This window comes from Dermochelys coriacea, chromosome 6, assembly GCF_009764565.3.
Source record: "Dermochelys coriacea isolate rDerCor1 chromosome 6, rDerCor1.pri.v4, whole genome shotgun sequence".
Taxonomy (NCBI): domain Eukaryota; kingdom Metazoa; phylum Chordata; order Testudines; family Dermochelyidae; genus Dermochelys; species Dermochelys coriacea.
Window position 1 is genome coordinate 115,628,082 of NC_050073.1, and position 16,926 is coordinate 115,645,007.

The following is a 16,926-nucleotide window of genomic DNA, read 5'->3' on the forward strand; positions in this document are numbered from 1 at the left end:
CATGTCACAATGGCCTGTTCCTTGGATTCACTCCCAATATGGATCCTTGGGGGTACATCAATAAAAGTCTTAAAAGCTGGGTTTTCCACATTCATCTTGCAATCAATGATGTAACCATTGATGTAATTGGAGTCCAGTTAGTAGGGTGATTCAACAGTAAGATTAAACGTTTATGGGTGATTTGGCAGCTCTAACTCCTGAGGAGGGATTCAAGAATGGCATCCCATGAGGCCCATGGATGTTTAGAGGAGCACCACAACCAATGAAAGTGAGAGGGATGATACCAGCCATCTGGTGAAGGAGGCATATCACAAATCACCCTCATGGCTCAGGTATCCCCAGGAGGCTACTCTACAATTATCCCCAGTGGGACTAACTGCCAAAGGGGCTTACCCATGGAGAATTAGAAACCAGTTGCCTGCTGAAGCGCTCCTTCCAGTGTTGAAAGTAAGGTTTTTCTAATGATCATTTTTATTCATTTGGTGCTCACCACATGCTTCATGCTTGTTAAAAGAGAGAATCTCCATTTTTAACACTGCTCAGATACTGCTGTGGTGGGTGTGGCCTGATCCAAAGACCACGGAAGTCAAAGAAAGGATACTATTTGACTTCCATAGGCTTTGGATAGGACTGTAATGTCTTGTCTACATACTCAACCTGTACCACTTTAACTAGACCATCATAATTAAAGTAGTGCAGCCCCCAAGTATGGATGCAGTTTTAGTGGTATACAAGTGCTTACAGCAGTATAAAATTTATTCCTGTACAGGAAGAGAAATAAACTATACCAATATACACATGCACTTTATACTGGTAGAACTGCATCCATACTAGGCCTTGCATGCATTCAACTCTATGAGTAAGAAAAATAAATAAAATATCACCCCCCTAACCAACAGAGTTTTGCAGGTATATTGTCAGTGTGTAGACCAGACGTGAGAACATGGACTGTCCTTCCCAGATCACCCTTTTTTCAGATTAAACTTGTGACCTGTAATACAAAATAGCTTTGCAAACTGTTTAAACCCACCTCCTCTTCCCACGAATTGGTATCTGCCCAGGAGGTAGTCAAATCCTCAGGAAAAAAAGGTTCTAATCCTGACATGCAGGCTGAAGCTTAGCATTGGCTAAAGAAGTCAGCATTGGAAACGGACATATAATGCGTCCGCTTTCCAGAAGTGAAGGTAAAGCACATCTAAATCTCCTACTGGAGTGACTGGTGTCTAGAAGCTGCTTTCAGCATTGTACCAACTTGACTATGGCTCATGTGCTTAAGGCTACAGTTGATAAGGCATCCCTTCTGAATAAAACCAAACTAGGTCACCTCTCTCCTTGAATCTTAGCAAAGGTTTATCCTTCTACTGGGGAGAGTGTTGTCCTTTTATGTCATTGCTTATTTGACAATTCTGCTTTCAAACAGCTTGCCAGCTTTGCAGCTCCCGTCACAACAACACTACGAATAATTTAAGAGCTACCATTTTCCATCAAAGTTTTAATGAGCCAGGGAATGCACAAAAGGGGCTCCGTATAACGTAATTAAATAAAATCTAAGTAAATGGCAAGGTTTCACATACAATATTTTAGCTGAAAACAGCTGGTATGCAGAGAAAGAAAGGAGCATTGAGAGTGCATGATGCAAAAAGGCATTTCACAGAATGCAAATGCTAAAACTTTTCATATCACACACGTACTAAAACACTGAGTTACAAGTGGCTTCACTCCAATTTGGAAGAACAGGTAGGGGCGACACTTTTTTGATAGTCTGCACAGTAAAATATTTGACATGGAAGCCCAAAACAGGTTCAAAGAGCCATTTGTCCTTAGGATAGAAATAAATACTCCAGAAACAGGTAGCACCACATGAACCATCTTGCTCAATGAGCCCAGTGGTTGCTGGTTTTTTCCCATGTTTCCAAAGAGGAGGCAGTGTTGGATCCCTCAAAGCTGAGTCTTGCAAAGGTCGGTATTGTAAAGTGTCTGTTTGGCTCAGAGCTGCAAAACTCTGCTCATTTCATGCTCACACCAACTCCCCAAACTCATTGCAAATTGCAACTAGTCAGATCTGTGCTGAACCACGTATCTCAGCATTAATAGTCTGCATTGACTACTTATGATACTGTACCATGTTTATCCCAGCCCTATAAATATTTGATATCAGAGTTGCACAAATCCTAGAAGTTTTTTTTTTTTTTAATTTCACATTAAGGTAACTTTGTTGTTGGTGCTGTTGCATAATATAAGGCCGTATTCCTTGAGAATGAAATTCCTGGTAAACAAATTTTCACTTCTTCCATCAGGTTCTATCACCACCTTGCACAACCTTCCATGTGGCTATGGCTGTAATTCTGGATCAGTGTATGAAAAGTTTCTAAATTCTTCTTGGTTAATCACTGCGATAATCCCTTCTTCGATGGGGGTTAGAGCTGGTTCTTCTTTTATAAAATCAGGATCAAAATTACTAACATCTTCGCTGCATTTCTGCCAAACAAAAAAAGACAAAAAGAGGAGAGGTCAAAAACTTGCCTTATCACTTTTCTATTCTCTTTGTTTGCAACTTTTTCTGGTCTTGAATGAGATGCATGACTGCCTCCATGGAGTGCTCAGCTGTTCTGTATCTCATTTTGGGCTACACCCTGTAAGATGCTGTGTGGCCCTGCTTAGCCCTTTAAAGCCTGTCCTTTGTAAGCCTCCGTAGGCCTTTTGCTGGCAAACCCCTTGCTGACTTAGTTGACATCAGCTGGAGTTTTGCTTGCACTGCTGCTGAATGGCAGACCCCATGGAGCAGTAATCTCTTACTTTGTTTAAGTGTCAGATTGCACAGACCCAGCCATTCACAGTAATTATACACACTGTTTCCAATTAGCTGAATCTACACAGTCTTTGCTTATCTGTGCAGTGTCTGAAATGGCCTAGTTGGGGGATCTTCTCCTTTGTTCAAAAGCCATTATACTTGTACAATAATGAATTAGTAATGCCACAGAAGGAACAAACACCCTGTCTCCAGGTGCCAGATTCCTACCCACCCAGTACAAAGTATGATTGGGGTCTCTATTGAAAACAAAGTTGGCTTATGGTACATTTTGACACAACACTGATTTTTCCTGCCCCCAGAACAGCAAGGAGAAGTTTTATTATCACGAGACTTTATTTTTCCAGATCCACTCTAGCAAGGGAATTCACTGGACCCTGCGGAATGATCACTTTACACTGTGCAAGAACATGTGTATGTTTAGAATGGGATTTTCAAACATACTCAGCATTGGCTCAACTCTGCTCCCAGCTGTGTCTCAAAAGGGCATTTTACCACTGATTTCCAGGGGGCTGAAAGGGCAGGGCTGAGAGCCTTGGAAAATCCCACCCTTATGGTTTCCTTGACAAGTCTCACAAATCTTGCACAACCCAAAAGATTTTCAAGCTCAGCAGACACATAGGTCTCTGGATGGCAATAGGAAGCTTGGTTCTGAAGTCCAAACTCCTCATTAGCCAAAGTAAAGGCCAAGTACCAGGGATGGCTTGGCCAGGGTCCCAACATTAAGACTGGGGAAGACCCTGGTCCCAGGAAGATTTGGATTCAGGTGAAGGAAAAGGCAGAACATAAAGAGCCTGATCCTGAAAAGTACTGAGCACCTGCAAGGACCACTGGGCCTGATTCTGCATGCACTGAACTCACCGGGATTTGAACAGGAGGGGGCCCACTGACTGCAATGTGAGATAAAGGAGCTCAGCAGCCCTGAGGGATCAGGCCCCAAAAGGGAATTTAAAACGCAGTGGTGCCATAGGAAGCTAACTGGAGGCATCCGATGAAGTGAACTGTAGCTCACGAAAGCTTATGCTCAAATAAATGTGTTAGTCTCTAAGGTGCCACAAGTACTCCTTTTCTTTTTTAACTGGAGAGAATGAGTGTGAAAGCATCATGAGGAGCATCCGTGGGGCAGTATGGTATCATGGGAAAGAGGGACCAGCGCTCTCTGCTCCCCATCATTGTAATTATTCAATGGCATTACAGTAGCACCTAGAGGCCCCAGCATGGATCACTGCACCACTGGGCTGGGCACTGTACAAATACTCAGTGAGAGACAGCCCCTGCCCTGGACAGCTCACTGTCTCGATAGACAAGGCAGGGCTAAATTGGGGGAAGGGAAGGATTATTACCTCACGTTTTGTACATGGGAATTAAAGCACAGAGGGGAGTTAGGTGCCTAATCTGCTTAGGCTCTTCTGAAAATGTGTCTTTAGATGCTTAAGTATCTTTCTGTCCAAGGCAGATTAAGTGACTTGACCAGCATCACACAGGGAGTCTGTGGCAGAACTATGAATTGAGCCCACTTCTCCTAAGTCCCAGTCCAGTGCCTTAACCACAAAGCCGCCCTTCCACTGCATCCTTCTCCCCATTAGTTATACAGGTAGGGAGATAATTCAGCAAAAGGAGGGAGCGAGCAAGAGAATCCATCACTCACAATTCTTGGTCTGAAGGGTGGTTCCATCTGGCGCTGGTTCAGCAGGTCCCAGTCCAACCCTTTAAAGTAGGGATGCCTCAGGATAGCGTTCTCTCCGCCCTGAGCCAGGCTGCCCAGGCGCATGTTGGGGTTCTTGGTCATAAACTGCAGAGCAAAATAAATGAAACCTGGTTAGTCCTTTACTCACACCCAGCAAGGAAACAGGAGAGACACCTATTACTAGCAATCACACAAACCCCCGGTCCTCAGTTTTCTTGTTGAGCCTATTTTGCTGGCCAGACTTTCCACCTTTGTTACACTGGAAGAACATGCAGGGATCCTGACTCCTCTTTTAGGGAGGAAGCATGGGTATATTTACGTCCTTGGTCACTTCTATTTCAGAAAAAAGAACAGGAGTACTTTTGGCACCTTAGAAACTAACTAATTTATTAGAGCATAAGCTTTCGTGGCCTACCGCCCACTTCATTGGATGCATAGAATGGAACATACAGCAAGATATATATCTCTACGCAAAAGAATAAATGGACACAAATCTGACATCAGGAATCATAACATTCAAAAACCAGTAGGAGAACACTTCAACCTCTGTGGCCACTCAGTAAAAGATTTAAAGGTGGCAATTTTGCAACAGAAAAGCTTCAAAAACAGACTCCAAGGAGAAACCGCTGAGCTTGAATTAATATGCAAACTAGATACCATGAATAGAGACTGGGAGTGGCTGGGTCATTACACATATTGAATATATTTCCTTAAGTTAAGTATCCTCACACCTTCTTGTGAACTGTCTAAATGGGCCATCTTGATTATCACTACAAAAGTTTTTTTTTGTCCTGCTAATAATAGCTCATCTTAACTAATTAGCCTCTCACAGTTTGTATGGTATGGTAACTTCTAACTTATCTGTGTATATCTATCTGTCTTACTATATGTTCCATTCTATGCATCCGATGAAGTGAGCTGTAGCCCACAAAAGCTTATGGTCTAATAAATTTGTTAGTTTCTAAGATGCCACAAGTCCCCCTGTTCTTTTTGTGGATACAGACTAACACGGGTGCTACTCTGAAACTTTCTATTTCAGATACATCCTTGGTTACCATGATAATAAAAGAAAGTTAAAGTGCATCATCTGCGGCACTATAGACATTGCACATTGTTTTGGGGTTTTTCTTTTTCAAGAACAAAAGCTCTTTATAAAGTTGGTATTTGCCAGCTGCCTGGGCTTTGGATTAGAGTCAGTTTTTAACTGTGCCTTTTTCCTAAAACTCAGCCTGCTGAAGTGAAGCCAGAAACATGCCACGTGCTTCCTGCAGTCTCTCAGAAATCGGAGAGGGCTGAGGAGAATGAGGAAGGGTTTGAAAGTTACAGATTATTAAGAAGGAAGCAGCAATCCAAAGAAAACTGAATATATGAATTCACAGAGGTGACATCACCTTTTGTGCGTGAAACCCATAGGAAGACTCTCCCATCTCTGCTATGAGAGGAAAGAAACCTCTGTAGAGCAGCATCAAACTTCAGCTACGGGTTCTGATCTGGAGGAAAGTAATAAGAAAAGCTATGGCTCATCTAACTAGTTCAGTACTGGTGTGATACGGATATGGTTTGTATCTTTCAGATTCTGGAAATAATGCTCAAGTGAGAATGCATTTTCAAGCAGTTGGGAAGTCTTTTCTCATACAAAGAATAGAGTATTTTGGTTTTTTTTAAACTTCAGGACCTAATTTTTTTAAAAGACTGAAGAAACCAAACGAAAATTCCACCCCGCCACTACAAACATTTGATTCACTAGAGTAAGAGAAATCCCGTTCAGTTTGATTGGAAAAAAGAGCCACTTCAATTTGCCGGGCCAGCTGAAATGGCAGCAGAAAGGAAAATCAGGATCATTGGCTGCGTTGTTCAGATCAGTTTCTCGAGGATGAAAGAGTATTAAATTCAGTCACACCAGTCACTGTTGATGGAATTTTAAGTCTACTGCATCCTCGGCAATGAAAACATTAAAACGAGCAGGAGGAGCTTTGAGAAATCTTCTTGACTCTGACTGGAAGAATCTTTCAGAAGGCTGGATTTCCTCAAAGAGGAGTTACTACTAAAAGGCCCCATCATTCCCTCCCCTGGACAGACCCATGAAAGGGGACAGAGAACACTGGAAATTCTGCAAGATTAACCTTGAGGAGTTTCCTCCACATTTTTCCCCTGAATGGGAAGTGTGCATGGGCGATTTTGCAGCCTGGGAAGCCTATAGGACCCTCAGCTCCACAAACAAACCAACCACCACCCTGTTGGACTTCAGGCCACCAGCACAGGGAGCTAGCTCCTATATGGAGCTCTCTGACCTCCCAACCTCCTTCCTTGGCAGCATGGCTTCCATATGCTGTCACTGGCTCTCCCATCCTTTGTCCGTTTTCCACCAATCTTGTCAGAAGGTGCAGAAGGGAAGCTAATGCCGTTTACTGCAGCTGATAATCTGGATTCACAGGTCACTGCACCATGCAAAGCAACTGCTCTGTGGCTGTGCCATAAGTGTGCCCCTTTTTTATCTCCTGTGTGGGGACAAAATGCAGTGGAGGGGCTGTTTACCTCCTATGAACCCCCCTCCTATTCTACCTGCTTTTGTTCCTCTCTGCCAGCACAATCCAAGGGAAGTACACATCCCTAAAAACACTCTGATTTGGGATTAGTGGATTCCCCTTGATCTATTTCTCTGTAAAATCTTCCATGACAGCTCAGATTCCAATCCATATACAAATCAGCGAGGGGCAAAGTAAAACCCATTCAGAGTCTTTATACGAACTTCTTAGGTTTGCAAAAGTGGCTGGAAATCACATGATAACAGACTCGCTTGTGAGATTCCCCGTGCTTTTGCTTCCAGTCACGCTGGAGAGATGAGAACCTCTCGCCTACTGTTTCAGCAAACCCACTTCTGGACCCAGAGGGAAAGTAAAAATTACTCTTTCTTATTTGTATTACAGTGGTTCTTAGAGGCCCCTACCATGGTCAGATCCCATTGTGTTAGGCCCTGTACAAACACATAGTACAAGCCAGTATTTTCCCAAAAGAACTTAGATTAAATAGGCAAGACAAAGGAGGGGAAGGAGAAATGGAGGCACATCTAGATGAAGTAACTTATCCAAGGTCACACAGCAGCTGGAAATAGAGCCCAGGTCTCCTGACTCCCAGCCCAGTACCCATTCACTACACTATGCTGCCTCTGATTAGAATGAAAAATAACAAAAATTTTCAAAATCTCAGCAAAGTCTCGTGGAGGATAGGTCCATCAGTGGATATTAGACAGGATGGTGTCCCTAGCCTCTGTTTGCCAGAAGCTGGGAACAGGTGACAGGGGATGGATCACTTGATGATTATCTGTTCTGTTCATTCCCTCTGGGGCACTTGGCATTGACCTCCGTCGGAAGACAGGATTCTGGGCTAGATGGACCTTTGGTCTGACCTAGTATGGCCATTCTTATGTTCTAAAGGGTTGGTACATTTAGTTTCAAGCCATGCCACCAAAAAAATCTAAATGCTTCTGTCCATTCACAAAACCAATCCAGAGCCCGGGGAAGTCGGAGTGTGTTTACATTCTCAATGGCTTGTTTTATTCAGCATTATACCAAAACTGCATCAAGCAAAGGCATCTGCAACAAATCAAGTCCACCCAATTGTTCTGGTTTGGTTAGCTGGCTCTGATTAGCACAGTAGACCTCCTGCACTCCTCAGGAAATTATAGCTGACACAAGGTATCTCAACCCCAAATGTGTCTGGTTTTTGGTATCCAAAGGAGGGAGGAAGGGAATCAGCCTTTCCCATTTGCTCATTTATGGAATGCACTTCTGATTGCCTGCCCCCTGGGGCAGTTCTGGGAAGATGCATAATTACTGCCAAGCTCATAGCTGGGCTGCTGCGAAAATCCTTTTGAAGTGATCCCTGTGTCAGAAGAGTAAACATCTTTTGAAATTATTTGAACCACTGGATTCCTGATCAAAGAGCCTCCTTCTCCCATGCTTCGTATTTTATGTATAAATTCAGTCCTGTTCTGCAGTTGGTCTGGTTTTGGAAGTGTGAGTGTTCAGTGTGCACAGGCATTGGGGCTCAAATGATAAAGCAGAAGCCTGAACAATTATCTTTATGTCTCTCTAAAAAATAAAAGGCCTCTACCTCATTTACAGTAAGGCCCCTTTACACCACTCTGACAGAGTAGTGGGGCCTTAATAATGAGTGTAAATAACTAAATATTCCAAAAAGAAAAGGAGTACTTGAGGCACCTTAGAGACTACCAAATTTATTTGAGCATAAGCTTAAATGCATCCGATGAAGTGAGCTGTAGCTCACGAAAGCTTATGCTCAAATAAATTTGTTAGTCTCTAAGGTGCCACAAGTACTCCTTTTCTTTTTGCGAATATAGACTAACACGGCTGCTACTTTGAAACCTAAATATTCCAAAGGCGCCTTTACATGACCAGAGTGATAGCAAAGGGCTTTATTACATGAGAGTCAGGCCCAAAATATTCTGTTTTAAAACAGGCAGGATACAATTTGAAAGGACAGGCACATTTATTATCATCACACATAACTGCATCCATCTCTGACTGACTTCTTTTATACGGTACTGAGGCATTTTGCATGCAAATGCAGCTCAGTATGTGTGATTTATCATTCTGAAATTCTAGCCCTTAGATGCCATTATACAGTACCTGTAAACTGTTACTATATTCATGACACCCCAGAACATCCTACCCTATTACACAGGCTGATGTGCTGTCTTCATGCCTCTGTGACCCAGGGGCTGTCACAAACACCCTGCTGTTTGCCATTTCTAGTCTTTCAGAGCCTGAAATCTTATTGCGCTTTCTGGAAATGGTGCGTCTGGATAGAGTCAACATGCTTTATGTGGTAACCGGTTGGCCTTAACATCATCAAGTAGGCATCTGGCAACTGAATCCCAGGAAAACCAGAATGCGAACAGCACCTCTTACTGCGTGTGTCAATTTTAATATTTTGTCCCATAATGTATCGTATCATATGATGCACTTCAAATTAAAGGCTGAAATGTTCAAAGCCGCCTAAGGGATTTGGATGCCCGATTCTCATTAAATTTAATAATCTAAAAGATATGCTCTAATGCAGCCCAAAGTAATGGGGTTCACGCAGGATTCACTGGCTGACATTCTAAGGCAGGAGGTCAGACAGATGATTATGATGGTCTCTCCTGGCCTTAAAAATCTATGAAACTCCCTAGGCAGCTTAGAACATCAGTAAAAATGTTATATTATTTATTCTTTGTATTCCAGTAGGATCTAGAGGCCTAATAGCAGGGACTCAGTATGCTAGGTGCTATACATATACACAGTAATAGACAGCCCCTAAATAGATAGGACAGACAAAGAGTGGGCGGAAAAAAAAGGATTATCTTCATTTTACTGATGGGTAACTGAGGCATAAGTGGCTCAAGGTCACAGAGCAAGTCTGTGGCAGAGCAGGGAATTCAACCCAGCTCTCCGGAGTTGTAATTCAATGCCTTAACCACGAAGACCAACCTTCCTCTCCAAAGTGTTTACGTGACATTATGGGAGATTGAAGCCTGTGCCAATGGCTCAAAAAGTTTAGCCAACACCTTCCTCACTAGTCAGTGGCAGGACGGGTATTGCAGCATGCCATGCTAGGCCACCACAGAGCTCTGAGGGCTTCTGGATACCAGATGAAACATGAATAGGGCAAGGGAAAACACATAAGGACATTTAAAAAATCCAGGGCCTGGCCTCTAGGATTGTACTGGGAAATGATAAACTCTGGAAGAGGAAAAAGTCTTGGCCCCACTTAGAATCCAGAGAGAACCAAGACTTATACTAATATATATTCATAATCAGGCCCAGGTCTGAAAGACCTACAGGGCCTTCCAGGTCCAACTCTACTGTGTTTTGGCAGGTAATGGGAGACGATTCACAGGTAAAAGGTTTCTTTCGGAAAATGTCATTTAGTACTTAATCAGTATCTGTATTTTGCACCAATATCTAGACAACTAATACGATATCTGCCTCTTTCCCCAGCTCTATCTACAAACTGCCCATCAAAGAGTTACATAGAAAGAATGAGACAGCCCTTAGCAAAAGCAAAACAGCTTAAAAATAATATAAGTCACTTGATCCTGCTTCCATTGAAATCAATGGCCTAGACTCCTCTGTCTACATGGGTTTGTAAAGCTGTAAACTCAGTTATTTTGAGCCTGAGCTCATCTAAACTTCTCAGAGGAACGTCAGCCAAAAACAGCACATTGAGCCAGAACACCTGACCTCCACGGGATTGTTGATACATATTTATTGAAAGAACATGTAGTGAATCACTCCATACAGTTAAGAGTGAAAGATTAGTCTGCCAGCGAAGCTACAACAGAGACTGTAGGGATAAGGGAGCTCACCACTGGGAAAATATGTTTTCATCCACCAGAGTTAAATCTGTAGACAGGTGGACTATTCTGTACACTGCTTGCCCCTGAGCACTGCAACTGATTTATAAAGAACCACGGCTTTATAAACTTGTCTAGAGACTTGAGAATGTGCAGAAGTGTTTGTACAAATCAAGTTTCTAATAATAATTTCCTTGCTTTTTAGAGTTATATATAATGATCACACACACACACACACACAGCATTATTTTAACACATCTATTTTGTATTTATTTATAGCAGTGTTGATTAGTTTCACACACAATATTGTGGTGAGTAGGTTACTTCTTAATGGGAGGGAAATGTTTAAAATGAATAAATAAATAAATAAATCCAAACACAAGGGGTGAGGGGAAAAGCATCTCAGGAACCTGGATGGGTGAAAATGCCTTCTTTAGCCACAACAGTTGGATTCTACTAGCAATAATTATTACTACTTGTACTACAGTAGTATGTTGCTGTCACAACTCAGGTCATTAAGTTAGACTGCTTATATACACTTAGTAAGACACAACCGAAGCCTCAAGGAGCTTAGGATCTAAACAGACGAAGAAGACACAGAAGGTAAGTATTTAATGAAGTGTTATCATCCCCATTTTACAGATAGGGAACTGAAGCAGAGAGAAGTTAAGCGACCAGCCCAGAGACACACAGAGAGTCTGTGGCAGAGCCGATGACAGATCTCCTGATTCCCAACCCATCTCTCTTAATCACAAGACCAGCCTCCCTCAAATGGACACTAAGCCAGACCATCCCAATCCAACTCTTGCCTTCAAGATGTTAAGCAAAAGCAATATTTCCTTGTACTTTTTCTTAGCGTTTCCCTCTTGTTGTTAGTGAAGTATGATAAACACAAAAAGGAAAAGCAAGAGTGCACTAGACTAATGGAACCAAAATACAACTCCCTTGGGAATGAGACAGAATGGGCTCTCCAGGATCCTCAGGCTCATTAAGAGGAGTGGTCTGAAACAACAAAACAGAAATTAACTTTAAAGAAAACGGGGTTTCTCAAAGATCCATCTGATTTTAGACAAAGGATAATCGTTATATAAATAGAGCTATTACTCTAATTAAGGCTTCCCTTCATGAATCTTGTGACTGAACACTGGACTTGCAGCAAACATGGTTTGACTATTATGTAAGCAAACCAAACCAACAATATATGTTTTTATTAGCCTTTAGCAGCCCCTAAACAAAGGGGAAGAAAGATGGCTCTACATTTGTTAACTATGTGAAGTCAGGAGGCACTCACATAGCATAGGTTTCATTAGCAGCTCTTACAGGGCTCGGTCCTGAGCTTCTTTCTTGGACAAGACTCCCATTACATTCCACGAGAGCACTATCTGAACTAGACCAGGAGTATAACTTCCAAAAGTGCCTAAATGGCTCAGAAGCCATAATCCCATTTTCAAAAGTGACTCAGGTTCCACTGACTGTCACTGACAATTAGGCTCCTAAGTGCTGAAGTCATTTTTGAAAATAGGATTTAGACTTCCAAGTCAGTGAGGCACTTTTGAAAATGTCAACTCTCTTCTACACTGAGGATTTGCCCCGATTACAGCTATCAGCACTGCTGCTTGGACCCTTGTCCAGTATAGTAAATTGCTATAAGCTGTGATTCCTGCCAGTCAATTTACCATAGGTTTAAGCAGGGGTGAGCTCCACTGATGCAAATAACAGCTTTACCTGTCTGTGTTGGCATTCTGGTTACTGATAGCAGGAATCATGGTAAATTCTCTTACATTGACAAGGCCTAAAGAATGTAGCATTAGGTCTACGGAATAGAAATATACTTGAAATGCATTTTTGAAAATGGGGGAAAATGTTTTGGTTATTTCATCTTTCCAGCTATGAAGTAAAGGCGTTGTGGGAAAGACTACATCATTCCTCTCTGCTCTTCCCAAAAGCCACATGGAGCGTAAAACTTAACAGCTATCACAATGACACTAGCAAAAGCTTTAGTGCTATAGCTCCCCAGTGCTAAGAATAAAAATGTCAGGGCTGCAGAGGTTAACTTCACTGATATTAAATGAGAAGTTTGGTCTCACTCCTGCTTGGTCTCTAGATGATCATATGACCACCGGATGAGGAGCTGACAATTCCAACCGCTATAGAGAACAAAGAAGATTACTCTGTAGTAAAGATTGTTGAGGAAGATGGATACTCAAAATAAACCAGGGTAGAAAGAGGAAGCAGTGTGAGTGATCAACACATCTGGGGCCACATTTTCTGCAGCTGTAAATGGGTAAAGCTTCATTGACATCAAAAAAAGAAAAAGAGTACTTGTGGCACCTTAGAGACTAACAAATTTATTTGAGCATAAGCATTTTGTGAAATGCTCATGAAAGCTTATGCTCAAATAAATTTGTTAGTCTCTAAGGTGCCACAAGTACTCTTTCTTTTTGCGAATACAGACTAACACGGCTGCTACTCTGAAAATTGACATCAAAGGAATTTTGCCCATTCACACAGCAGAGAATCTGGTCCCAGAAGGTGGCTCTCTGCCCCAGGTGAGGTTAGAATACTGATTGTTTAGCTTCAAACTAACTTCTTGTACTGGAATCTGCTTGATTCCCCCCAACTTTTTCAGATATTCCCATCAACACAAATACAAAATGAATAGACTTAAGACAAAATTTTCAAACCTGGGTGCCTAAAATAAAAAAATTAATCGCAATTAATCACGCAATTAAAAAAAAATTAAGCATGATTAATCGCACTGTTAAACAATAGAATACTATTTATACAAATATTTTTGAATGTTTTCCACATTTTCAAATATATTGATTTCAATTACAACACAGAATACAAAGTGTACAGTGCTTATTTTAATTAACACATTTTAACAAGTGTCATCAGCATGGAAGCATGTCCTCTGGAATGGTGGCTGAAGTACGAAGGAGCATACAAATGTTCAGCATATTGGGCACATAAATACCTTGCAATGCTGGCTACGAAAGCATCATGCGTACGTCTGTTCTCACTTTCAGGTGACATTGTAAATAAGAAGCAGGCAGCATTATCTCCCGTAAATGTAAACAAACTTTAGCAACTGGCAGACAAGAAGTAGGACTGAGTGGACTTGTAGGCTATAAAGTTTTACATTGTTTTGTTTTTGAGTGTAGTTATATAACCAAATAAAAAAATCTACATTTGTAAATTGCACTTTCATGATAAAGAAATTGCACTACAGTACTTGTATGAGGTGAATTGAAAAATACTATTTCTTTTGTTTATCATTTTTACAATGCAAATATTTGTAATAAAATAATATAAAGTGAGCACTGTACACTTTGTATTTGGGGCTATAATTTAAATCAATGTATTTGAAAATGTAGAAAAACATCCAAAATATTTAATACATTTCAATTGGTATTCTATTGTTTAACAGTGTGATTAAAACTGAGATTAACTGCGATTCAGTTTTTAAACCGCAATTAATTTTTTTGAGTTAATCACATGAGTTAACTGCAATTAATTGACAGCCCTACTAATAATGTATTAATGTAGATGAGTTTCTTGTAGGCTTGGAAGAAGAGAGAATATTTAGTGTGATCCCTTTGGAAGTTCCCTCAGCTGGGAAGCTACAGAGATTCCAGAATGATAGTTCTGAGGTCGGACCTGGGGAACTGCTCAGGAAATGCAAGATGAAAAGTAAACAAAAGTTGTTTACAAGGATCCAGCACAGAGCTTCAGAAAGCGAGTCAAATATTTGAGTGTGGCTTTGACAGCCAAAGCTCAATCTAACTGTAAGACAGAATTTATTGGGTCTGCCAATTCAGAAAAGATGCCAAAGGGAATGATGTATTGGCATATTTGAAGGCATTTTTAATATCTGCTTTTGTTAGCCAGGCTCCTTGACTCTGAGGAGAAGCAATGAGTTCATCATGGCTCCTCTTTGATTTCAGTTGTGTCCACCATAGTGTTCATTCTTTACCCTTTAATTCTTGTCTAAAATTTTACAGTACCTGGTTCGTTGCACAAACAAGTTCACGCTGCTTGTTCTGACACTGTGTGCAAAACAGATTAGCTGCTGCCTTCTATTTGTTCTTAACACAAAGAACTTGGGCTGGATCCATGGACAATGAGTGCAAAGAAGGCAGAGCACTGTGGTAACACTCCATATATTCTCTGGTTCTGCCGGTATAGCCAGCTCCAAGCCACCAGCTCCTAGTTCTCCCCTTGCACACTCCAGTCCACTGTAGGATGCATTCTGGGGTGCCGCTGGAGAGCACACCAGCCAGCAGTCACAAGGTTGCTCTGACTTGCACAGGGGCCAAACTGGGCCTAAGATTGGTGCGGACGGGGGTGCTGAGGCAGAAAGCTGAGCTCAGTCCTATGGATTTTGTTTCTCTGCTCCCCTGGCACTGGCAGCAGTTTGCTCGTATCATGTTCTTTACAAAAATCTGTTTCATAAAAAAAAAAATCTTTTTACTGCAAGAACCCTGATCTCTCCCACCATCTCTCCTAACTAATGACAGTTTCAAGTTGCTGATTGGGATGAGACTGAGGCTCATGACTGCATACTCTCCCTCATGGACTCCGGAAGGCCTTTGTAAAAGTATGCTGATGAGCAAGCGTAAGGGTCCTACATCAGGTGTAACCAATATAGCTGATAAAGTTGACACCCCCTAGGATATACTGTTTATTTCTCCTGCATTCTCATTGTTTTCTTTACTGCTGTTTGCCTGCACTGAGGGCCATAGGGGAATTTTTTTCAATATCTCTCAGATCTAGTTTCTGGCCAGATTGTGGTACACTCATTTGGCACAGATTCAGTCTCTGAGCACTTCAGTTTGGAGCGATTATCCTCCATTTACTTGGACTGAATTACATTTAGCACTTAACACATAAGAGATTAAAATGATCTTAGCTCTGCTTTAATTGCATTTTTGTGGGGGCCTCACCATTTTCTGTGCTTCCTTACTTAGTATCTCCTGCAAACTAGGAAAACCCCTGTTTTCTATACATTGTTCTCTACCTTATCCATACAAATAAACTGGTTCATTGCACTACAGTTTGATTGAAAAGGTGCAATTATGGTGTTATTTATATGAACACACAAAGCATTGACCAGAATGCCCTACTAGAGTTCCCCTATTTAGCATGCTGCTTTAGTGCTTGATTCTGCCATCCTTATGCACCCTGAGTAGTACTTAACTCTGAGTAGCCCCACTGATTTCAGTGAAACTACTTGTGGAACTACTCAGTGTAAGTAAGGATGGCTGAATCACACCTCAAAGCAACATGCAAACAGAGGAATCCTGACAGCAAGGCATTCTGGGAAATTTGGTGTGCTCATTTTTGTCCAACAGTTACAAGGTGGATGTGTGGCTCTGAATTAGCCTCAGATCTTTTGCTCTTATGGGCTACAGTGGAATGACAACTCTTTACAGAAAATTGTACCCTGCTTTTTTGATTAAGAAGATTAAAATTGGGGGAGGCAGAGGAAGGCACTGTGCCTTCGTACGAACGTACAGCACCCAGCATAATGGGGCCCTGATCATGACTGGGGCCCACTGGGCAAGACTGTAACACAAACAACAGTGATAATAATAAACAAACTTTTAAGTAGCTGTTAGGAGTTCTACATACAAGACTCTCTCTCTCTACTGAAAATTAAGTGACCTTCCTTGTGCTCTGCTCTGCAAGACTCCGGAGCCTTGATTGATTGGGGATAGCGGTCAGGGCTTTTATCTGCCCCAATCACCCTGGCCTGTCACTCTGGGGTACTTTGGTATGGAATCCTGTCTTTGGGCCCCTGAATGAGAAGTCCCTCTTGAGTGGGATTGAAAAAGCCTCAGTCAGTATCCCAAAATACACTATTCTGGGGCCATGGGGGGGGAGCAGACACCTGGTTCCATGTTTAAGAGTTGCTGTTTAAAAAGCTCCAGTCTCCTGAAAACAGGTTCAGAGAGCACATTGGGGTCAGTGCAGGGGCCTTTGCCCTCCAGACATGCGTTCATGTACTAGATCAGGACACACATCCGAGCTGATGGAGTTCAGCCACTAACGGACACTCTCCTGAAGTCA

The 16,926-nt window shown here is 41.9% G+C and overlaps 1 protein-coding gene across 1 annotated transcript in view; it reads right to left on the minus strand.

The window, feature by feature from the left end:
- Window positions 1–1,477: 1,477 nt before the first annotated feature.
- The window catches only part of PRKCH (protein kinase C eta), a 175,239-nt gene continuing 159,790 nt past the window's right edge, over window positions 1,478–16,926 (minus strand). The window contains exons 14-15 of the mRNA XM_038406933.2: window positions 4,458–4,601; window positions 1,478–2,478 (exon numbers count right to left, since the gene is read on the minus strand). Of these exons, the coding sequence (XP_038262861.1) occupies window positions 2,332–2,478; window positions 4,458–4,601 (291 nt within the window). The 3' untranslated portion in view covers window positions 1,478–2,331. The remainder of the gene's footprint in view (window positions 2,479–4,457; window positions 4,602–16,926) is intronic.